The sequence below is a fragment of the Haliotis cracherodii genome, unplaced genomic scaffold (genome assembly GCF_022045235.1).
Source record: "Haliotis cracherodii isolate W230 unplaced genomic scaffold, xgHalCrac1.p SCAF_32, whole genome shotgun sequence".
Classification (NCBI taxonomy): domain Eukaryota; kingdom Metazoa; phylum Mollusca; class Gastropoda; order Lepetellida; family Haliotidae; genus Haliotis; species Haliotis cracherodii.
In genome coordinates this window covers 1,959,967-1,985,683 of record NW_027266289.1, presented here as the reverse complement: position 1 = coordinate 1,985,683, position 25,717 = coordinate 1,959,967, and the positions used below count along the sequence as shown (strand labels likewise).

The 25,717-nt window shown below is 39.1% G+C and overlaps 1 protein-coding gene across 1 annotated transcript; it reads right to left on the bottom strand.

Annotated features, from left to right (window-relative positions):
• Positions 1-12,945: 12,945 nt before the first annotated feature.
• LOC139477252 (multiple epidermal growth factor-like domains protein 10) lies at positions 12,946-19,457 on the bottom strand. Its single transcript, XM_071259803.1, has 3 exons — positions 19,406-19,457; positions 16,529-17,562; positions 12,946-13,257 (listed from the first exon to the last, which is right to left on the bottom strand). Exons 1-3 carry the CDS (start codon positions 19,455-19,457, stop codon positions 12,946-12,948), a joined length of 1,398 nt encoding a protein of 465 aa, XP_071115904.1.
• Between the last annotated feature and the right edge of the window lie 6,260 nt (positions 19,458-25,717).

The window sequence follows — 25,717 nt, the reverse complement described above, 5'->3', positions numbered from 1 at the left end:
AGAGGTTGTAGTGGATCTCAAAGTGAGATCAATGAGTGACAGCCTCCTGTTTCATGGCATACCGTAGATGATTGGCGAAGAGCCGAAAGGACTTCGTTAAGCGGGAGATGAAGTGTAACACAGAGATTAACCTTGTGAGAATTCATAGAATGGGATCACGAAATGAAAACAGACCCGTACGATAGTGGCTAAGTTCTCTACGTCTGATGAGTTATGGAACGTGTGGTCACTCAGACCTTCGTATGCCAATGTTCGTATGCCAACATTTCCAAGATAGACAACCACACAAAACACGACGAATCAAAGAGGATCGTGACATTACACATATCCAGGCATACAACGAACATAGGCCTAATACTGTCAATGCAAATGAAAATATAAATTTCTCGCTAAATGTTGTGCGTAGAGAACACTGTGATGTGTATGTTACACATAACAATAATGTGTCATCCAACAACAACAAAAGCATATGAATCTAATTGTGACGATATTCGTGTACATGCAGATATTGATATACCAACGGAGCAGCCTGCGTGTGAGCCCTCACCAACAGACGCTTCCATATCACGTAACAGTGATGGTTCTCATTTCAAACTGTGTGGTTGGAAATCTAGATTACTTTTATTCCTGAATTTACGAAGTTTATTACAAAGTATGAATTGTTTTGTGTGATTGTATTGACATTCCTGGATATGCAATGTTTTATAAACCCAGAATTACAAGGACTGGAAGAAAATCAGGCGGTATAGCATGCCATAAAGCATGAATACGTACAGCATTTCAATAGAATAGCCGAATCCTCGGAATATGCTGTATGGTTTCTAGGTACCCATGAAATGTTGAATGTATTTTGTAATGGAGATGTTTATATTGGATTCTCATATATCTCCCCAGAGGGGTTGCCATATTACTCTGACGAAATATTTCCAAAACTACACAATGAAATCATGTATAAGTTATCAGTGGATTGCTACAATAGTACTTTTATCGTTAGGAATTTCAATGCAAGTGTAGCCGGGTGGTGGTGCTAACTCTGAATGAGTTAGCTACATAAGTACCATCCACTTATAACCCCCTAGTATTCATTATATACATATATACATTTTCATCTATTATCACCACCACTTCATTCTGTGTTCATTATATGTTGTCCTTGTCTGCAGTTGAATGTCAGCAAACTAACATCATCCTTGATACTCTTTTGAAGCCTCTGTGGTTTCTCCAGCTTCACCTGGACTTCCCCCTATCTATTTTTAGATAGGTCCACCACGTCATGTCACTGTAAAGCATCTTGACTTCCTTTAATACCTGTCAGATGCTACCTTTCTTCTGATTGGCCCTTTGGTCAACTTCATTAAACTTCCTTTCTCACCTGCCCTCCTTATGCATTCTGCATGAACTCTTTATGCAGGGAGGACTCTTCTTTCCAGGTGAGAAACATTTCAATATTCTTATCTTTTTCCATCCTGCTTTGGAAACAAATATATTCATAGAAAAGGTATCACAGCTTTTCATTAAAGTAAAATATAATTAATTGCATTATTATTTAATTTGTTATATCTAAATATTTGCAAGTTCACACATTTTGTGCTTGTGCTTTGACCTTGTGCTTCCCCACTTATCCATATTGATTAATCTTTTTCCTTTTTAGCTTAAATTAAATTATAATATTCTGCATGAACTTTTTATGGAGGGAGGACTCTTCATTCCAGCTTTCCTCCAACCATCTGCTACACAGTTATAAACATCATCATCATCCAAGAACTGCCTCATGTTTTGACCAGCAGCCCAGTGGCTAGACAACAACATACCATGCTCGGCTACACAAGGACACACACTTTGTCAGATTGCATTACAAAAAAATCAATCTCTATTAACGACAATATCAATTTTGTTGATTATATGAATGATGTTGAAAGACTATCCAATCTCACATGGTTATAAGCTTGTTGATTTATGTAAAAACGATAATATATACATTGTCAATGGCTGAGTTTGACATGACAAAAGAGTTTGCAAAGTTTCATGTGAAGGAGTAAGGTTGGTTGACTATATCGAAGCGAACGCTAATGTTTAATTCGAAGTCCTTGATTTGAACCATGGTTCTCAGACATCCACTCACCTATCACTGTAACGCTAGCAAAAACATCGGTAAGCGTGTTTCACCCCAAGCGTTAAGGCCAGAGAACGACACAAGCCACCGCCTTAGACTATGGAATGGGACGCTTGCTTCCATTGACGAAGGGATTATACAATCCATTGAATCTGGGCTACTTTGTGCTGATTATTGTAATCAAATCGATGTTATAACAAACGTAAATGACAAAATAAGTGATGTGCTTCTTCTTGCTGCTGGCAAAGTGTTCGGATTTGTTAAAAAGAGTAAGAGAAAATCAACATCCAACAAGCGCTCTAAAATTTGGTTTGGTAAACACTGTAAAAATGCCCTTGGAATATACTTTGAGGCCAAGAGATATTTCAAAATTACTCAAATAATTTCAAAATTAACAACGATGAAGGTAAAAATTGTAAAAACTGCATCCATAAATTTTCAAATATGCATTTAAAAAGACTTCATGACAAATTATATAATGTTGAAAGAAATGATCTCACACGTTCATTTTGGAAATTTTGTAAGCAAAGGCAGTCTGGCGATGAAAACCTACGAGATAGTGAATCATTATTCAGCTTTTTAAACAACTTTAGATGAAGTTTCGGCAGATGACGACTTAGATATTGATTATCTACGTAAAATAAACATGGAAGAAAGCACAATACCTGATGCAGCAAAATCAAGAGGTGAAATTATAAACTGTGCGCAGAATTTAAACAATAACAAAGCTGCTTGTCTTGATAATATGATTGATGAATATATGTGCTATCAAACCCAGTTTTAAGGGAAAATTACAGACCTATGACACTGCTGAGCTGTTTTGTTAAACTGTTTAGAGTAGTTTTAAATAACTGTTTGCAAACATTCATCGAAACGAACTCCATACTGTCGGAAGCTCAGGCAGGTTTCAGAAAGGATTATTCTACCAGTGATCACATTTTTGCTCTATATGACATCAGAGAATTATTCAAAGCTGGGGAAAAGAAAATATTTTGTGCGTTTGTAGATTTAAAAAACAATTTGCTATAGTTTGGCGATCAGGACTTTGGCAAAAACTATTAACAAATAACATATCTGGAAACTGTTTTAACGTTATTTATAATATGTACAAGAATATCAAATCATGTGTGTCCTGCAATGATAATTTAACAAGTTTCTTTTCAAGTAAACCTGGATTTAGACAAGGAGAAAACCTGTCGCCTGTCATGCTTGCTATATATTTTTAAGTGACCTCGAAGCGGCACTTATACAGGATTTATGTAAGGGTGTCAAATTGAAACCAGATGAATTCTATAATCGAATCGAAAATATTATCACAATATTTGTATTACTGTACGCAGATGATCCAGGGTTATTGGTCACAAATACTAATGATCTGAAACATACTCTTCAAAAAAAGAAATGCACAGGTAGATTTTTAGTTAATTTATTGTACCTCATAAAGTCGATATATGTAATTCAATATCATAGATAGGATATGAAATTTTGGAGCTCGATAGTCACATGTGGTCGGTGTACAAAGACATTGAAAACTGTTCATTATCATTCATTGTCACATAAGGCCACAAGGTTACAACAAACTCAGTATCTCGTGTGACTGCCAGGGCGGCAATCATGGGTCTGCATCTCCTAGGAACTGACTGGATAAGTGTAGGAATTCTGTCCTGCGGAATTCTGCGCCATTCTGCTTGTAACGCATTGGCCAGTTGTTGGGTGTCTGAGGCGTGTTCTGACGTTGACCTACACGTCGATCGAGTTCATCCCAGAGGTGTTCGATTGGGTTGAGATCTGAAGATCTCGACAGTCAGGGCAGGATGTTGATGTTGGCATTATAAAGATGGTCTTCGGTGACACGAGCTGTGTGCAGTGGAGCGTTGTCCAGCTGAAACAGCTCCCTCTCGCGGTCAATGATGGGAAAAAGGTGACGTTGAAGAATTAGATTCATGTAGCGATTTGCTGTCAAATTTAACCACAACCAGGTCAAAAGGATATGGCCCCCCACACCATGACACTACAGCCACCGAAATTGTCGAATTCACGTACACAATGTGGGGCAAGACGCTCATTTCAACGACGATAAACACGTTGTCTTCCATCTCGCCGGTGAAGAAGAAATCGTGATTCATCTCTTAACCACACTCGTCTCCAGTCTCTCAAATTCCAATGCTGTAAGGTATGGCACCAACGCAAGTGTCGATGTCGATGGATCTGTTGCAAACAGGCACTATAACTGGTCTTCTAGGTCGGATTCCAGCCTCGCGAAGATTGTTTCTGACAGTCTGGTCCGATATCCTCCTCAAACCAGGGAAGCGTCCTGCAGTCTACGTAGCTGTGGCATTGCGATGACGTAGGTGGAACAGTCGAATGTAGCGATCCTGTGCAGGGGCGGTAACTCTTGGTCGGTCGGTTCTCGGACGGTCTGCAGTGAAATTGAACTGTGTGTATCAGCGGCGGCAAATGGTGCTGTAGTGGCCGTTTAAGTGGCGTGCAATAGAAGACTGCGATTCCCCTCTTTGGATACTTCCTATGGCGATGTTCCGATCGGCAGCGCTGAGTCTCTGCATTTTCGAACTTGAAAACTGTTGACAATTGAATGACAAATGGTTTATGCTTGCCTTATTATAGCTACTACCACGAGTTACGAATGCCATAACTTGCACGTGCATTTTGCTTTACTTTTTTCCTCCATGACATTTTTTGACAGATGGTAAATCAATGCCGTTTAAGACATTGCAAATCCACAATGGCTGCATTTTGTCGCACCGTTTGTCGAATATATAATACCACCAACATTATCCAATAACATACACTCAACAACAAAAGTTCCTGTGACACCAATATTTTACTGTATTTTTCAAACAAGTAAAGTTTGGTTTTCAATATTGTAGTTCATGTATGGAATGAAGTCACACAAACGCCACTGCTACAGAAAAGCATGCTGCTGACAACAACCATTCAGAAAAACAAAAAAACTACGCAATTATTCAACAATACGAAATGCCACGCCTGTCCGAAAATGAGCGTCTGCGAGCCATGGTATGCTTGAAGCAGGATTGAGTCAACGTGATGTTGCAAGACAATTTAACGTCAACAGAAACACCATTTGGTGTTTATGGCAACAGACGAATGCAGTCAAAGACCATCCTCGGAGTGGCAGGCCACGCATAATCAATAATCGACAAGACAAGTTTATGTAAAAGGGAAATTTCTGATAAAGTAAAAGTACGTTATCTTTTTTCAATGTATCGATAGCACCACCATGGTATTTTAGCACGCTTATTTCACGTTTTTTTACATGGACGTTTACCAAACTAGAACTTTTGCTAGAACTTTGTTCCAAACCCGACAATTTCAAACACAGATCTTACTTGGTATGTTCCAGGTACAAATCAAAATGTCTAAGAACAAGAGGGTGTGTTGTGAAATTCAGATTTGTAAATTTTCCTTCTTTGTATCACACTTCCTGGACGTTTTGCCTATTGATCATTATGACGTCATAATAGTGGCGGAAATGTTTGACTCACCGACACGAAACCCTGAATTATGGATGATCTAAAGGGCTATTCTTTCACATATTGCTATAAACATATATATTTCCCCAAAGCTCGCTGGTTATTTTCTAAATATTGAATACCCTGTATCGTTTGTCCAGTAAGGTTGGCGATTCTGTTTGAAATCTACATACGTTGCTACTTCATTCAACTCGTATTAAGATATTTCATATAAAATGCTGGTGATAGTCTCTATATAATTGCTACTGTATCTAACAAAGACAATAAATTCGTACTACAGTTAGCTACTGCTCTGTAATAAAAGAATATTTACGTTGCAATGTCCGATGTAATCATTAGCGAGGATACAGTGTTGTTATGCTGATTGAAATGAAATATTGTCCGCGATTTGCTATAAAGCCATACCATGTAACAAATTACCGTCTTGCTGGGTGTGTTATGGTTCACATTGCATTGATGGGTATCAAATAGAAATATAACACTCATAGTAAAAGCAATGCTTTATTAGAGAATGATGAAAATAAGCTCATTAAGAGGAACAGTAACATTTCATGGGGTGTAACAATACAACAATACAATTCACTACTCTGCATTAGGATGACATTCACTAGCCTGGAGTATGATGACATTCACTATCCTGTATTATGATGACATTCACTATCCTGGATTATGATAACAATCACTATCCCGGAGCATGATGACATTCACTAGCCTGGATTATGATAACATTCACCATCCTGTATTATGATAACATTCACTATCCCGAAACATGATGACATTCACTAACCTGCATTATGAGGACATTAGCAATCATGCATTATGATGACATTCACTAGGCTGTGATATGATGACATTCACTAGCCTGCATTATGATGACATTCACTAGCCTGAAGTATGATGACATCACTAGCTTTGAGAATAATGACATTCACTATCCTGGATTATGATGATATTCACTAGGCTGGAGTATGATGACATTCACTAGCCTCGATTATGATGACATTTTTTAGCCTGGAGTATGATAAAATCCAGTAGCCTGGAGTATGAGGACATTCAACAGCCTGGAGTATGATGACATTCACCAGCTTGGAGTATGATGACATTCACAATCCTGCATTTTGATGACATTCACTAGCCTGGAATATGATGATATTCTCTAGACTGGAGTATGATGACATTCACTACCCTGAATTTTGATGACATTCTTTAGCCTGGACTATGTGAAATCCAGTAGCCTGGAATATGATGACATTCACCAGCCTGGAGTCTGATGGCATTGACTAGGCTGGAGTATGATGACATTCACTAGACTGGAGTATAATGCCATGCGCTAGCCTTTATTATGATGACATTCATTAAACTGCATTATGATAACATTCACTATCCTGCATTATGATGACATTCACTAACCTGGATTATGATGACAGTCATAAGACTACGTTATCATGACACTCACCAGCCTGGACTATGATGACATTCACTAGGCTGGGGTATGATGACATTCACTAGACTTGAGTATAATGCCATTTGCTAGCCTTTATTATGATGACATTCACCAGACTGGAGTATAATGAAATTCACCATCCTGCATTTTGATGACATTCACTAATCTGGATTATGATTACAGTCATTAGACTACGTTATCATGACATTCACTAGGCTGGATTATGATGACATTCACTGGGCTGGATTATGATGACATTGACTAGTCTAGAGTATGATGACATTCAGTAGCCTGCATTAAGATGACATTATCTAGGCTGTAGTATGATGACATTCTCTATCCTGCATTATGATGGCATTCACTAGCCTGCATTATGATGACATGCTCCATCCTGCATTATGATGACATTCACTATCCTGGAGTATGATGACATTCACTATCCGGCATTATGATGACATTCTCTAGGCTGGAGTATGATGATTTTCACTATCCTGCATTAGGATGACATTCACTATCAGGCATTACGATGACATTCACTAACCTGGATTATGATGACAGTCATAAGACTACGTTATCATGACATTCACCAGCCTGGACTATGATGACATTCACTAGGCTGGGGTATGATGACATTCACTAGACTTGAGTATAATGCCATTCGCTAGCCTTTATTATGATGACATTCACCAGACTGGAGTATAATGAAATTCACCATCCTGCATTTTGATGACATTCACTAATCTGGATTATGATGACAGTCATTAGACTACGTTATCATGACATTCACTAGGCTGGATTATGATGACATTCACTGGGCTGGATTATGATGACATTGACTAGTCTAGAGTATGATGACATTCAGTAGCCTGCATTAAGATGACATTATCTAGGCTGGAGTATGATGACATTCTCTATCCTGCATTATGATGGCATTCACTAGCCTGCATTATGATGACATGCTCCATCCTGCATTATGATGACATTCACTATCCTGGAGTATGATGACATTCACTATCCGGCATCATGATGACATTCTCTAGGCTGGAGTATGATGATTTTCACTATCCTGCATTAGGATGACATTCACTATCCGGCATTACGATGACATTCACCAGCCTGGAGAATGATGACATTCACTAGCCTGGATTATGATGACATTCACCAGCCTGGATTATCATCACATTCACTAGCCTGGAGTATGATGAAATCCAGTAGCCTGGAGCATGATGACATTCACCAGCCTGGAGTATGAAGACATTCACTAAACTGGAGTAAAATGACATTCACTAGCCTTCCTTATGATGACATTCACTATCCTGCATTATGATGACATTCACTAGGCTGGAGTATGATGACATCCACTATCCTGGAGAATGATGATATTCACCTGCCTGGACTATGATGACATTCACTAGGCTGGGGTATGATGACATTCACTAGACTTGAGTATAATGCCATTCGCTAGCCTTTATTATGATGACATTCACCAGACCGGAGTATAATGAAATTCACCATCCTGCATTTTGATGACATTCACTAATCTGGATTATGATGACAGTCATTAGACTATGTTATCATGACATTCACTAGGCTGGATTATGATGACATTCACTGGGCTGGATTATGATGACATTGACTAGTCTAGAGTATGATGACATTCAGTAGCCTGCATTAAGATGACATTATCTAGGCTGGAGTATGATGACATTCAGTAGCCTGCATTATGATGGCATTCACTAGCCTGCATTATGATGACATGCTCCATCCTGCATTATGATGACATTCACTATCCTGGAGTATGATGACATTCTTTATCCGGCATTATGATGACATTCTCTATGCTGGAGTATGATGATTTTCACTATCCTGCATTAGGATGACATTCACTATCCGGCATTACGATGACATTCACCAGCCTGGAGAATGATGACATTCACTAGCCTGGATTATGATGACATTCACTAGCCTGGATTATCATCACATTCACTAGCCTGGAGTATGATGAAATCCAGTAGCCTGGAGTATGATGACATTCACCAGCCTGGAGTATGAAGACATTCACTAAACTGGAGTAAAATGACATTCACTAGCCTTCCTTATGATGACATTCACTATCCTGCATTATGATGACATTCACTAGGCTGGAGTATGATGACATCCACTATCCTGGAGAATGATGACATTCATCAGCCTGGAGAATGATGACATTCACTAGCCTTCATTATGATGACATTCACTAGGCTGGAGTATGATGAAATCCAGTAGCCTGGAGTATGATGACATTCAATAGGCTGGTGTATGATGATATTCACATCCTGCATTATGATGACATTCACTATTCTTGAGTATGATGACATTCACTAGACTGGAGTATGATGACATTCTCTATCCTGCATTATGATGGCATTCACTTGCCTGCATTATGATGACATGCTCCATCCTGCATTATGATGACATTCACTATCCTAGAGTATGATGACATTCACCAAGCTGGAGTATGATGACATTCGCTATCCTGGAGTATGATGGCATTCACTATCTTTCATTATGATGACATTCACCAGGCTGGAGTATGATGACATTCATTATCCTGACTTATGATGACATTCACTAGGCTGGAGTATGATGAAATGTACTATCCTGCATTATGAGGTCATTCACTAGCCTGCATTATAACGACATTCACTAACCTGCATTATGACGACATTCACTAAGCTGGAATATGATGACATTCACTATCTTGCATTATAATGACATTCGTTAGGTTGGAGTATGATGACAATTACTATCCTGGAGTATGATGACATTTATTAGGCTGGAGTATGATGACATACCTTAGTATGGATATGATAACATTAACTAGCCTGGAGTATGATGACATTCACTATCCTGCATTATGAAGACATTCAATATCCTGCATTATGAAGCCATTCTCTAACCTGCATTATGATGACATTCTCTATCCTGCATTATGAAGACATTCACTATCCTGTATTGTGAAGACATTCACTATCCTGCATTATGATGACATTCTCTATCCTGCATTATGAAGACATTCACTATCCTGGAGTATCATGACATTTATTAGGCTGGAATATGATGATATTCACTAGCCTGCATTATTATGACATTCACTATCCTGGAGTATGATGACATTTATTAGGCTGGAATTATGATGACATTCATTAGCCTGGAGTACGATGACATTCACTAGTCTGGAGTATGATGACATTCAATAGGCTTGAGTATGATGACATTCACTAGTCTGGAGTATGATGACATTCAATAGCCTTGAGTATGATGACATTCAATAGGCTTGAGTATGATGACATTCTCTAGCCTGCATTATGATGACATTCACTAGCCTGCATTATGATGACATTCACTAGCCTGCATTATGATGACATTCGCTATCCTGGAGTATGATGACATTTATTAAGCTGGAGTATGATGACATTCACTAGCCTGGAGTATGATGACATACCTTAGTATGGATATGATGACATTAACTAGGCTGGAGTATGATGACATTCACTAGGCTGGAGTATGATGACATTCTGTATCCTGCATTATGATGACATTCACTAGCCTGGAGTATGATGACATTCACTAGCCTGCATTATAATGACATTCACTAGCCTTGAGTATGTAGACATTCACCAAGCTGGAGTATGATGACATTCAATATCCTGACTGATGATGACATTCACTAGCCTGCATTATGACTACAGTCACTAGGCTGGAGTATAATGACATTCACTAACCTGCATTATAATCGCATTCACTATCCTGCATTATAATTACATTCACTAGCCTTGAGTATGATGACATTCACTATTCTTGAGCATTATGACATTCACTAGACTGGAGTATGATGACATTCTCTATCCTGCATTATGATGACATTTACTATCCTGGAGTATGATGACATTCACCAAGCTGGAGTATGATGACATTCGCTATCCTGGAGTATGATGACATTCACTATCTTTCATTATGATGACATTCACCAGGCTGGAGTATGATGACATTCATTATCCTGACTTATGATGACATTCACTAGGCTGGAGTATGATGACATTTACTATCCTGCAATATGATGTCATTCACTAGCCTGCATTATAACGACATTCACTAACCTGCATTATGACGATATTCACTAAGTTGGAATATGATGACATTCAGTATCTTGCATTATAATGACATTCATTAGGTTGGAGTATGATGACAATCAATAGCCTTGAGTATGATGACATTCAATAGGCTTAAGTATGATGACATTCACTAGCCTGGATTATGATGACATTCACTATCCTGGAGTATGATGACATTCACTAGCCTGGAGTATGATGGTATTCACTATCTTGCATTATGATGACATTCACTAGCCTGGAGTCCGATGATATTGACTATCTTTTATTATGATGGCTTTCACTATCTTGCATTATGATGACTTTTACTAGCCTGGAGTCCGATGATATTGACTATCCTTCATTATGATGACATTCACTAGCCTGGATTCCGATGATATTGACTATCCTTCATTATGATGACATACTCTAGGCTGGAGTATGATGACATTCACTAGCCTGGAGTATGATGATATTCACTATCCTGCATTATGATGACATTCAATAGGCTGGAGTATGATGACATTCACTATCCTGCATTATGATTATATTCCCTATCCTGCGTTAAGATGATATTTACTAGCCTCGATGATGATGATGATGATGATATTCACTAGATTATATCATGATGACATTCATTAGCATGGATAATGATGTTACTCGCTAGCTAACATCATGCTAACATTCACCACTATGGATTATGATGACATTCACCAGACTGCATTATGATTAAACTCACTAGCCATTAGTAGTCCATAGAAAAACAATAGTCACTCTTGTTGCTGTCTATGAATCGTCTGTTTAAAATAGAAAACTGTAAATCCTGTACAAGTCAAATGAGAGGTTAACTGTTGAGATGTTGTCATCCCTGGAACTTCAAAAATCAAAAAATCAAATCAAAGCACAAACACAAACACAGAAAGCAAAAACTAACAAACAAATGTAGCAATTAGAAAAATAAAACAAATAAATCCATTCTGTAACGTGTTTGGCACATCAGACGACAATCAGTGGTGTAAAAATGCAAAGGATAAAACATGTCACATAATTGTCGTGACAAATCATCAGTCAGCACCAGTAGACGAGGTACTCACGTGGTCATATCAATAGCGTTATACAACTACTCATACCCGGAAATAATTATTAATATCAACGGCGAGGCAAAGTATACACAAAAGGAAACTGTTTTTGAAAACGTTCATCCCGAGGCGGGGAGACTGTAGTCTATCAAGCAGGTTGCGACTGTAGCTATCACGTGACCTTTACAGTGTAAAGATCAATAGACAAAGTCATCTTTGTAGTCACAGGCCGGATTGACTCTTCTTGTCAGTGACAATCAGTAATTAGGACTACAGGGGCTTGTATAGGGCATAGGAGGGAGGGGTTTGATGAACAATACCCAAAACGTCTGTCTAATGTCAATATATATGTTGATAATTATTGCATTTTGCTCAAGAAATGAAACAGCAAAGTAAAATGAAAATCATGACACGTAATTTTTCAGATTTTTCAAAAGGATTGACAGTATGATAAAATCAAACATTTCTTACTTGAAACATGGAACGCCCTTCTATATTGAACTGCTTCAAATAATCATGAGGAATAAATTATGATTGAGAGTTGTTTCTATACATGTTTGTTTTTTTCTATGTTGGGTTTTGTCCAATTTTGATCAATTACTTCAGTTTTAAGTTGATACCAAAATGCAAATCCGTTGTAAACTGAGCATATAGTGGTTATATTGTATCACTCCTCGATTGGAGATACATAGTTCACTACTGTTTCCGGAACATCAACAACAACCGGTCGCACGAGATGAGTGTATGTGTTCTCGTCAACACCTGACTCCTCTGACGTAGCAGCATCACTGTCTGCACTATCGCAGTCTGGTGCAAAGCAATCAGCCAGAACAGGTATGGCAGGGGCAGTTCCAGCTACCGATTCGTCTCCTCTTATCCCTGGCAGCTCACACACGATGTCCATTTCTTCGTCTCTGATTTCACAGTAGTCGTGGGGTACCTGGACCTCATCACTTGGTGCTTCATGTGGAATTATTCCCTGTATTGTGTGCTGTCTGTGAAAGAGAACATATGCATAAGTTTGTTTGTTTGTTTGCTGTTTAACGCCATGGCCTTTCTCTGAAGAAATAAGGGATGATTTGAATTCACTGTGAACCTCAGTTATATCTACATTTGTATAAACTGTACAACATGTAAGTGCCCAAGATACGGAAACAGGAAGTATCACAACTATAAGAATTCTGTCTTCCTGGCTGTGGGTGGTGCTTGTTTGCAAGACATCCGGACAGTTAAGGGTATGGTGCTGACATATATAGTATAATAAACAGAAACAATCGGGGATTCGAACAAATTAATTCCGGATCCTGACTCAACAACTGTGATAGTCAGACTTATAACAATTTATGCAATGCAATATAGACTATATAATCAAAACGTAAATGCCAAAGATGATGCTGGTCATTAAGAAAACACCCAGATGATGCTGACAAACTAAGGCCAACCTGGGATTCGAACCCGAGTTGCGGCGCCTCGAACGACTTGGCTACACAATGTCATGCCTAGTGAGATGTTACCAGGAAGTTATAACGCCATGACCATAAGCAGTATCAATATCACTAAGAAATTATAACGTCATGAATATGTATAGTAGCTATAACACTAGAAAGAATTTATCCATCAATTTATACAGTTCCTACATCAACAGGAAGCTCTAACATCATGAATATTTACAGTAGCTACCATGATGCTATAACGTCGTGACCATATACAGTTCCTATATCACCAGGACGTAAATATATACAACAGCTATGACGCAATGACAATATACAGTACCTATATCACCAGGAAACGATAACGTCATGAATATATAATGTTATAAATATTTACAGCAGGTATATCATTAAGCAGCTATAACTTCGTAAATAAATACCGTAGCTATATCACCAGTAAGATTCTACATCATATATATATATACAGTTCCTATATCACCAGAAATCTATAACGTTATGAATATATACAGTAGCTATATCACTGAGAACATATAACGTCGTAAATATATACAGTTGCTATATCATCAGGAAGCTATTACGTCATGAATATTTACAGTAGCTATATCACAAGGAAGGTATAACGTCATGAATATATACAGTAGGTGTATCACCAGGAAGCTATAACGTCATGAATATATACAGTAGCTATATCACCAGGAAGCTATAACGTCATGAATATATACAGTAACTGTATTACCAGGAAGTTATAACGTCAAGAATATATGCAGTATGTATAGCACCAAGGAGCTATAACGTTATGAATATATACAGTAGCTATATCACCTGGAAGCTATTACGTCATGGATATTTACAGTAGCTATATCACCTGGAAGCTGTTACGCCATGAATATATACACTAACTGTATCACCAGGAAGCTATAACTTCATGAATATATACAGTAGCTATATCACCAGGAAGCTATTACGTCATGAATATTTACAGTAGCTATATCACAAGGAAGGTATAACGTCATGAATATATACAGTAGGTGTATCACCAGGAAGCTATAACGTCATGAATATATACAGTAGCTATATAACCAGGAAGCTATAACGTCATGAATATATACAGTAGGTGTATCACCAGGAAGCTATAACGTCATGAATATATACAGTAACTGTTTTACCAGGAAGCTATAACGTCATGAATATATGCAGTATGTATAGCACCAAGGAGCTATAACGTTATGAATATATACAGTAGCTATATCACCTGGAAGCTATTACGTCATGGATATTTACAGTAGCTATATCACCTGGAAGCTGTTACGCCATGAATATATACACTAACTGTATCACCAGGAAGCTATAACGTCATGAATATATACAGTAGCTATATCACCAGGAAGCTATTACGTCATGAATATTTACAGTAGCTATATCACAAGGAAGGTATAACGTCATGAATATATACAGAAGGTGTATCACCAGGAAGCTATAACGTCATGAAGATATACAGTAGCTATATCACCAGGAAGCTATAACGTCATGAATATATACAGTAGGTGTATCACCAGGAAGCTATAACGTCATGAATATATACAGTAACTGTTTTACCAGGAAGCTATAACGTCATGAATATATAGAGGGGCTGAATTGCCAGGTAGATACAACGTCGGCAATATGAAAAGTAGCTTTTTAATCGGGGGGCTATAACGTCATGAACATAGAACATAGCTATATCACCAGAAAAGGTATAACGTCTTGAAAATATTAAGTAAATGCATCACCAGGAACCTTTTACATTATGAATATATAGAGTAGCTCTGTCACCATGAAGATATAACGTCATGAATATAGTCAGAATATTTTGCATCGTGAAGATATAATGTCATGAATATAATCAGAAGATTTTGCATCGTGGAGATATAATGTCATGAATATATACAGTAGCTCTGTCACCATGAAGATATAACGTCATGAATATATACAGTAACCATTTCAAAAAGGATCTATAACGTCATGGATATATGCAGTAGCTGGTTCACCAGGAAACTATAACGTCATGAATATATACAGTACCTCTTTCACTAGAAAGCTATAACTCAAACAAAACATACAGTACATGTATCACTAAGAAGTCATAACGTCAGGAATATATAGCGTACCTGTATCACCAGGAAGCGTTAGCGTCATATATATTTACAGTAGCTGTATTACAAGGAATTTATAACGTCATGAATATATACAGTAGCAGTATCCCCAGGGAGCTCTAGCGTCTTGAACATATAAAGTAATTGCATCACCAAGAAACTAAAACGTCATAAATATATACAGCAGCTGTATCACAAGTAAGCTGTACCACCATTATTATACAGAAGCTCTATTACCATGAAGCAATATCATATTTGCTCATACAAAAGAAAACATCTAAGACGACTTTAGATGAATCCTTTAAAATCCATTCTCTTGTGTGGCCGTTACAAGGTGTGTTTACCGGCAACCATCATACAACTGTAACACTTACCCCTGTTGACGACCCATACATATCTACTAACACGACGTGTTACTGTCCCTGTGAGCTAGGATACAGAAAAGGTATACTGTGAATATCACTCACCTTGGCATCCTAACACGCCTGCGGCAACAAATCGTCACTGACACCACGCTGCCAACCACCAAAAACAACAGCGATGTCAGTAGGGTAGCTAGTTGTACGCCACTGTGTCTTCTACTGGTGTCCTCTGTAAGTTTTAAGAAAATGGTTGTATTTGAGTTTCATATAGCAAAATAACTGAACTGATTACAGATTTAGGCCACTGGTAAATCAGGAAGCATTGTAGTGTTATAGTTACCTTGGTTGCAATGTTCCACTCTCAGACATTCCGCTACAGAACAGTTGAACGTGCAGGTAGAATCACACTTCCGTCCAGTCAGGTGGCAGCCTTTGGTGCAGGAACCAGTCTTCTGATCACAGACACCATCAAGACACACTTCACACGTGTGCTGGCAGAGTCCACCATAGAAGCCACGTGTACATCCGTCTGTGCACTTTCCGCTGTCCGTGTGACACATGTTGTGAAGGCAGTTGACAGGGCAGGGTTTACAGTCTCTGCCGAAGTGTCCAGGGACACAACCATCTACACAGTCACCTGTAGACTTGCATCGTCTGTTTACACAGTTAAGGCTGCATGGGGAAGAGCACTGTGGACCAAACCATCCTTCTTGACATCCATGGATGCAATCTCCACTCGCCCTGAGACAGACACGTAAATCAGCCTTTGATGAAAGGAGATTGTTGTCAGTAGAACTGGCGGTGTTTGGTCCACACTTTTCACTGCACTTCTTGTCGCAGAAAGTGCCATACAATCCAGGAAGACAGCCCTCTGTGCATCCATGTGCACAGGATCGCAGGCAGTGATCACAGGAATGCACACAGTTGGGACCAAAATATTCAGGGCGGCACTCCTTGCACAATCCTGTCATCATGTTGCAAGACTTACATCTACTTGAACACGTCTTACAGTCAGTCCCGTAGTAGGAGTCTACACACCCAGACACACAGGATGAGCCCAGCTGACAATATCCTCCATCACACCCACCTGGACATGCTGTACAGTTACCTCCTGGACTGTCACATGGTATGATGCAGCTGGCGCCTTGATATCCGGGGACACAACCCTCAGTGCAAACACCAATGCCAGAGCCTGACAACTGACATGAGCGTTTTTTGCAGTTCTTGCTGCACAGTGAACTGCACATATCATCAAAATACCCAGTGTTACAGTCTGTGAGGCAACGTCCTGTACTTCTGTCACAGTCGGAACAGTGCTGGTTGTCCTTGCACTGGTCGCCTGGAAATGATCGTAAAATAATATTATTTCTATGTATTTGACATGTTAGCAAACATACTGTCATGTGAATCTTTAATGCACACATCATACATATTTTGAAGTGAAACATAACATACGACATGCCAACAGCTGAAATGATGCTTTAAGTTCTCATGTATCCTAGGTGGAGCATAAACATATAAAGAATACGGGTGTAGCAATACCATTCAAAGTGCGTAGGTGTAGAAATACCATTCACAGTGCACAGGTGTAGCAATACCATGCACTGTACACAGGTGTAACAATACCATTCACTGTTCACAGGTGTAGCAATGCAATTCACTGTACACAGGTGTAGAAATACCATTCACTGTACACAGGTGTAGCAATATCATTCACTGTACACAGGTATAGCAATACCATTCACTCTAAACAGGTGTAGCAATACCATTCACTGTACACAGGTGTAGAAATACCATTCACTGTACACAGGTGTAGCAATACCATTCACTGTAAACAGGTGTAGCAATACCATTCACTGTACACAGGTGTAACAATACCATTCACTGTTCACAGGTGTAGCAATACCATTCACTGTACACAGGTGTAGCAATACAATTCACTGTACACAGGTGTAGTAATACCATTCACTGTACACAGGTATAGCAATATCATTCACTGTACACAGGTATAGCAATACCATTCACTCTAAACAGGTGTAGCAATACCATTCACTGTACACAAGTGCAGAAATACCATTCACAGTACACAGGTGTAGCAATACCATTCACAGTACACAGGTGTAGCAATACCATTCACTGTACACAGGTGTAGCAATACCATTCACTCTAAACAGGTGTAGCAATACCATTCACTGTACACAGGTGTAGTAATACCATTCACTCTACATAGGTGTAGCAATACCATTCACTGTACACAGGTGTAGCAATACCATTCACTGTACACAGGTGTAGCAATACCATTCATTGTACACAGGTGTAGTAATACCATTCACTGTACACAGGTGTAGCAATACCATTCACTGTACACAGGTGTAGCAATACCATTCACTGTACACAGGTGTAGCAATACCATTCACTGTACACAGGTGTAGCAATACCATTCACTCTAAACAGGTGTAGCAATACAATTCACTGTACACAGGTGTAGCAATACCATTCACTGTACACAGGTGTAGCAATACCATTCACTGTACACAGGTGTAGCAATATCATTCATTGTACACAGGTGTAGTAATACCATTCACTGTACACAGGTGTAGCAATACCATTCACTGTACACATGTGTAGCAATACCATTCACTGTACACAGGTGTAGTTATACCATTCACTGTACACAGGTGTAGCAATACCATTCACTGTTCACAGGTGGTGCAATGCCATTCACTGAACATAGGTGTAACCATACCATTCACTGTACACATGTGTAGCAATACCATTCACTGTACACAGGTGTAGTTATACCATTCACTGTACATAGGTGCAGCAATACCATTCACTATACACAGGTGTAGCAATACCATTCACTGTTCACAGGTGGTGCAATACCATTCACTGAACATAGGTGTAACCATACCATTCACTGTACACAGGTGTATCAATACCATTCGCTGTACACAGGTGTAGCATTACCATTCACTGTATACAGGTGTAGCAATACCATTCACTGAACATAGATGTAACCATACCATTCACAGGATGTAGCGATACCATTCACTGTACACAAGTGTAGCAATACCATAAACTGTACACAGATGTAGCAATACCGTTCACTGTACATAGATGTTGCATATGGCATCAAGTGACACGTTGAAGGCAGAATACAAAATCTTTTCTTGTCTCACCTTGTGCAGAAATTATCAAAGAAGCAAGAGACAGAATCAGCCACACAGTCATCATTATCCTGAAATCAAATAGATAACAGTAAATGAGTGCCTCGTAAGTGTGTCACTTGTGCCCAATCCATTTGATTGTTTCACAGTATTTACTATCAATAGTGTATTGCAGAACTAGTACACAAGCTGTAAGGTCTAACTGCTAATTGCACTTAAGATGCCTAACTTGTAGTCTCTCGACAAGGAAAAAGACATCACATGGCTGCATGGGCATTGTTAAAATAACGAACAGTTATCCTGAAACAGATATAGCAAGACCTTACATGTAAAGATTTAAACAGTAGATGACACCCAAAATTATCTGGACCGCCTCAGTGGTCTGGTGGTAGAGAGTGGAAAGTCCGGGGTTCGATTCCCGGCTGCGTCATACTAAAATACTTTAAGAGATTGTACTTGTTGTTTCCCTGTCTGGCGCACGGGATTAAGGGGCTAAACAAGAGTCATAGCAACCTAGTGGCATCCAGCGTTGACTGTCGTCTGTCAATTGTTAAGTTTCAATACACTCCTCTGCAGTTGGCCTATGAAGTCGCACAGGAGCAGATAATGAGTTTCCTTAATTCTTGAAATTCCATTAACAATTCCTGTTGTTATTGAAAAGTCATAATGAGAGGTTGGTGCGATGTTTATGCCTCACCAGGAAACAACATAATTGTTTTGTGTTTGCCTGATCTTAAAGTACAAATCAGCCGATGTCATTTTATGTTGTCCGTCGCCATTTCATCCACCAATCGGAAAGTTTCATTTTCATAACCAAACACGCATTAGGCCTGTGATGGTGAAACTACATGGGTGGTTGGTTTCTTTGCAAATCCATCGACGAATTTCGATTTGACATTTTGAAATGTTATATATTGTAGGCCTTGGGTATGTGCAACATCATATAATGCGTTTTCGAGCGGGTGTTCTTTTATATCTCACGTTAATACCAGAGTTATTGCATTTGGGACAACAGCATGGTTCATGATACTGATACGCTCAATGCTCATCCCAGAAATGTCTGCTATACAATTTTGATTCATTTTGTAGAATGACCTTACGGTGGAGATATGGAAAATGCCATTTCTGACTAAATCTCTAAGAGTGATTATTAAAGCTGAATACTGAGATAAGCCCTCTAATTTAGGTTTGGGTTTGACAGACATGAAACCTAAATACATACCACTCGAGAAGAAATGTTCACACATTGCTGTGGAGGTCACGACGATGCGTTGCTGTTCATGTATCGCCAACAGATCAAACTGTTTGACTACAGACCACAGGGCAAGGGGCGAAACAGAAACCAGCCAACGAATTTCAAATATGTTTGAGGAAATCATTTTTTGTAAACATTGCCCTTAAAAGGCATTTTTGACTGGAGCAGGTTATGCTCTTACTGTTTTCATATTCCTGCTGATGTTGGTGAACTGTTAGAGTCATGCATGACACTGTGTCTATACATGGATCAGAAACTCCACCACACTGATCTGGCCATAATCCGCCATTGTGCGATTGTCATACACGAATCTGTGATGTGTATGTTAACCAACTGTTTTAATGTAAATATGAGGAATTTAAATAAATATGATAAATATAAAACTTGATGAGCAAAGTCTAATTTTTACAAGATAATACTCATAGTAGTAGAAGCAGTAGTAGTAGTAGTAGTAGTAGTAGTAGTAGTAGTAGTAGTAGTAGTAGTAGTAGTAGGAGTAGTAGTAACAGGAATAGAAGTAGTGACAGTATATTCGTGCATTAATCGCTGTCCATGCATGGAACAGAAAATCCACCACACTGATCTGGGCATAATCCGCCATTGTGCGATTGTCATACACGAATCAGTGACATGTATGTTAACCACTGTGTTAATGTAAATATGAGGAATTTAAATAAATACGATAATTATAAAACTTGAAGAGACTCATAGTAGTAGTAGTAGTAGTAGTAGTAGTAGAAGTAGTAGTAGTAGTAGCAGGGTGGTGGTAGTGACATTGGTAGCTGTGTGGTGTGTGTGTGTGATAGTGGTGTGTGTGTGTGTGTGTGTGTGTGTGTGTGTGTGTGTGTGTGTGTGTGTGTGTGTGTGTGTGTGTGTGTGTGTGTGTGTGGTGCAGTGGCCACAAAGGCATGTCCGCACACAGGAACGTAAGCATCCTCTTGTAGAAGCGATTGTAACACTCACTCACTCACAACTCTCTCCGCTAAGCTGCCCTACATAACATTGCCCTCGCCGTACTCTGCACCCGCACCTGGAGTGTTTGAATACAACTGGGTCACAGTGTTGGAGATTGTATTACGGGGGCATGTACGTGTTACACAAAACGCCTCCAACCCCGACGGTCTTGGTTCTGTTTTCTCGGCGTTGCTTGGATCAGAGACGGTTAAGGGAAGATGTGGGTGCCTGGTCGGCAAGCGGGGACAAACTAACGATCCGGTGATTTCCAATTTACAATCTGTAAATTTGATTGGTTATTTTAACACAGGGTGTCAAGACACGTCAATTGACAGTAAGGAAACTGTGTTCACCTGTCAACAGTTATATATCAGTAAACTATGTGTTTTACTAACTATGCCATTAAAATATGCAGGGTATTTCAGTTTAATATAGAACATAAAAGGACATAGGTGTATTCACGAGAAGACGTGAGCAGAGCCCTTCGTCTTGCAATACAAGGTATAAAGTATAGAGGTTGAACATGTAGAGGTCAAGAAGGCGGGGCACTGTTTACTGGAAGTGTTGTAAGGCTGGTTGTCCAACAACTATCAACACCTCATCAGCAGCTACAGAAACATCCATCATCTTCCTGCTGATAGTGATATCACCGTCGAAACATTCCTTGTCGCTATGAAGGCGCCAGTAAAAGTCAACCATCTCCTAATACCGACAATCTACCAAGGAGAACTAAACATTAAGTTCTTAAACTGAATGTATTCTATTTCACTATATAGCGCAAATGCGAATATATAGATAATACTTTTCTGTAATAAGTATATATTTTACTGTCCTTTGTACGCAGGTTGATAGTTACGATATGGCTGTGACTTTAAATTTTACCTCACTCACTCACTTACTTACTGTATGTCTAATGTATAATAATAATAATAATAATAATAATAATAATAAAGTTTTCAGTTTGACGATACAAAATGAGTGCATGTTATTGATTATCATCTTAATTGTAGAACTACATACCTCCAAGGCAGATGTCCAAACCGACCCTGTACAGCTTTCATGTCATTAAGAAACTGATTCAGAGCAAAGAATCTGCTACCAAGACCCCATCAAGGACATCTACAACAAAACAACAAACAGGAAAGACTTCCATCACCGTTTCGAAGACGAGAACAAACTGTTTATCTTTTCTGCTTTGATCTGGAGTGGTCGGGTACCTAGTGGTAAAAGTGTTCGCTCGTCATGCCAAATACCTGGGTTCGACTTACCTCGGGTACAATGTGTGAAGCTTATTTCTGGTGTTCCCTGTCGGGATATTGCTGGTATATTCCGAAAAAACGGCCTGAGACATTCTACTAAGATTTTGTTTTCACTGATTTTGAGACCGCAGCACAGAATTCTGTCAGAGCCGAGTTCCAGTGCCAGTTCAAGGGCTGTATGTTCCACTACAGACAGTCCATATAGAAAGGTGGCCACAGCAGGGGTCCCTCCACACTGCATTCCAAGACAACCCAAACATCAACCAGTCTATTGCCCATGTGCCTAATACAAGTCGGTAATATTGGAGACTTTTGGAGGAATGTGTGGGGATGTTAGCGGATCAGTGTGTACTTGATGGTGAGATGTTGAAAGGCCTTGAATGGAAGGTTGTCATTGATCCTTCAACTGGCCGCAGATGGTTTACTCCGACCCAAGAAGAAAAAGTACCGCAGCTGGACGAGCGACTGAAAGAGGGCATCCTACCGGGTCTTCAATACGTTGATGCTGTCCCCCAACTTGTTGCGTTAAAATGACAAACTAAAACCCTTTTCTGTGAACAGTTACTGTTATGTTTGTACCATTCATTCTGTTTATATTATGTGATGTTCTTTCTCTAACCTTATTGTACATATGCATTTGAATTAATGTGTCATTTCATAAAATGAATTAAGTGAATGTCAAAATATACCTTATTTGTGTTACAGTTACAGTTATTGTCACACGAGTGAGTTCAGAAATCTATTGTCTTGAATGAGGCACGTGTTCCATTCTTGAATCCAGGAAAAAGTTTTGGAAGCAGGCAGAAAAGTCGGTGAAAAGTATGAAAAATATACCGAATGCAAATATACAAATATTGCAAATCATGTAACTATTGAGGAACAGCAGAATCATTTTCTAAACTTGGCGACCCTGTTGATATAGATATTATGGATGAGTAATTGGATGACATTTCTAATTTGATGTTTCTTATTTCAGTAGAGGACATAATACTGGTTATGTCATCTCTGTGTGGTATACCGGGTGGTATTCTAACTCTGAGTGACTGAGTTAGCCACATAAGTGCCACCCTCTCATCAACCCTATAGTTTACATTTATACATAAAGAAAATAGTTAAGCACCCCTGTATATTTTACAATGACTGGTCCTACGAGCATTTGAATTGAAACCCTGATAACATAACACCAGAAACACGAATGAGTTTTGCAAGAAGGCACCTCTGACAATAAGAAAACGTATAAAGTTTATCCTGTTTGAGATTTTAATCATGATTCTAACAAAGCATCAGAGGCACGGTATTTGTGCAAAATCAGTCGCCAGAATAAGTAGGGAGGACCAGAGTCAGGAACACAATTCCACATCATGGTTCATGATAGAAATGTCATCGGGAACGATGTGGCCTAGCATTGTCATCCATTTTCACAGGTCGGGTGGCGAATGTCAAAAAGCGCCACAACAACTGGTTGCAGGGATTTATAGATGTGCCGATCAGCATTGAGGTTTCCTTGGATGGTGACAAGACCCAGCTAACAATCATGTGACAGGCAACCCAAAACCATTACCGAATCTCCAGCATATGGGTCTGTAGGTCTTATTGGACTTATTCGCCATGTCTTGGGCTAAACACCATGCTATACGAATTCTCCAATGATGATCGGCAAGGAAGGGACGTTTGGTTGTCCTTCTAGACTTCATTCCTGACAGTTGATTGTTGTGTTTCAGGACAGGAGATGTTGCAAATGGTTGATGACGTACAAGCCGAAGCAGTGCCTTGACTTTGACTGTGGCAGATCCTGTTTGCTCGTGTTTTCGTACTAGTCTGCTAGTTAGCATATAATGGTACCCTAGTTGACGTCCTATGCGAGTGTAGGTCATGCCTGTCGAATGCATGTCCATAATACCCAATTGTCGCGTCTCTGATTAGGTTAAATACCCACAATAACAGTGTACAGATACTGCATTTTAAAAGACAGACAGACAGACAGGCAGGTTTTGGGCATTAAAGGCCACGTGACATAAAGTACAAAACCTTTTACATCATAATTGGGGTTACCACATGAAGATATACAGACTCAAATTAACAAAATTACTTATTAAGCGGAACCGTTCGTAAAGATGTGACATTTTAACAGAAATGCATGTGTGGCATATCATGCTACACAGATGTCATTGTACTGTCCTATCATTTCGACGATACACCCTTCTTGACATATTTCATCACGTAATTTGCAGTTGTTGCGAACGGGGAGATTTCAGTATTACATATTTCCAGAAGTGCTTAACTGTTGTCTTTGTGTGCATGCTACATGTCTTCTGACTGGCCCTTTGGTCCTCTCTTTAAACTTCCTTTCTCACCTGCCCTCAACATGCATACTTCATGAACTGTTTATGGCGAGAGGACTCTTCCCCACAGGGCAGATCTATTTCAGTATTCTATTTTTCCATCCGGTTAAAGAAATAAATACACTTTTTTTTTAAGTAAATATAGTAGTTACATTATTATGTAATTTATTCTATGGAATGTATTAAAGAAATAGGTCAACTGGAGTATATCACCTACTTGCCGAATGTTATAGATCAGACGTAGACCGGTTATTGTATCATTTTACAGAAGAATTTGAATCTGGTACCTCCCTGGATATATGGTCTAAAGAAGGTAGTATCCCAGTGTCTGTACTGATCATAATAATGTGACAGATGTAACTAGTGTACACATTTATTTAATCATTCTTCAGTGTCTGCCTTTTAGTGTTCAACTTGTATGTATAATTAGTGGTTAGGATTTACCAAACAACTGCCTAACCCACCAATAACATTGGGAAATACACAGGATATGGACTATCCAAGCCAGATGAAC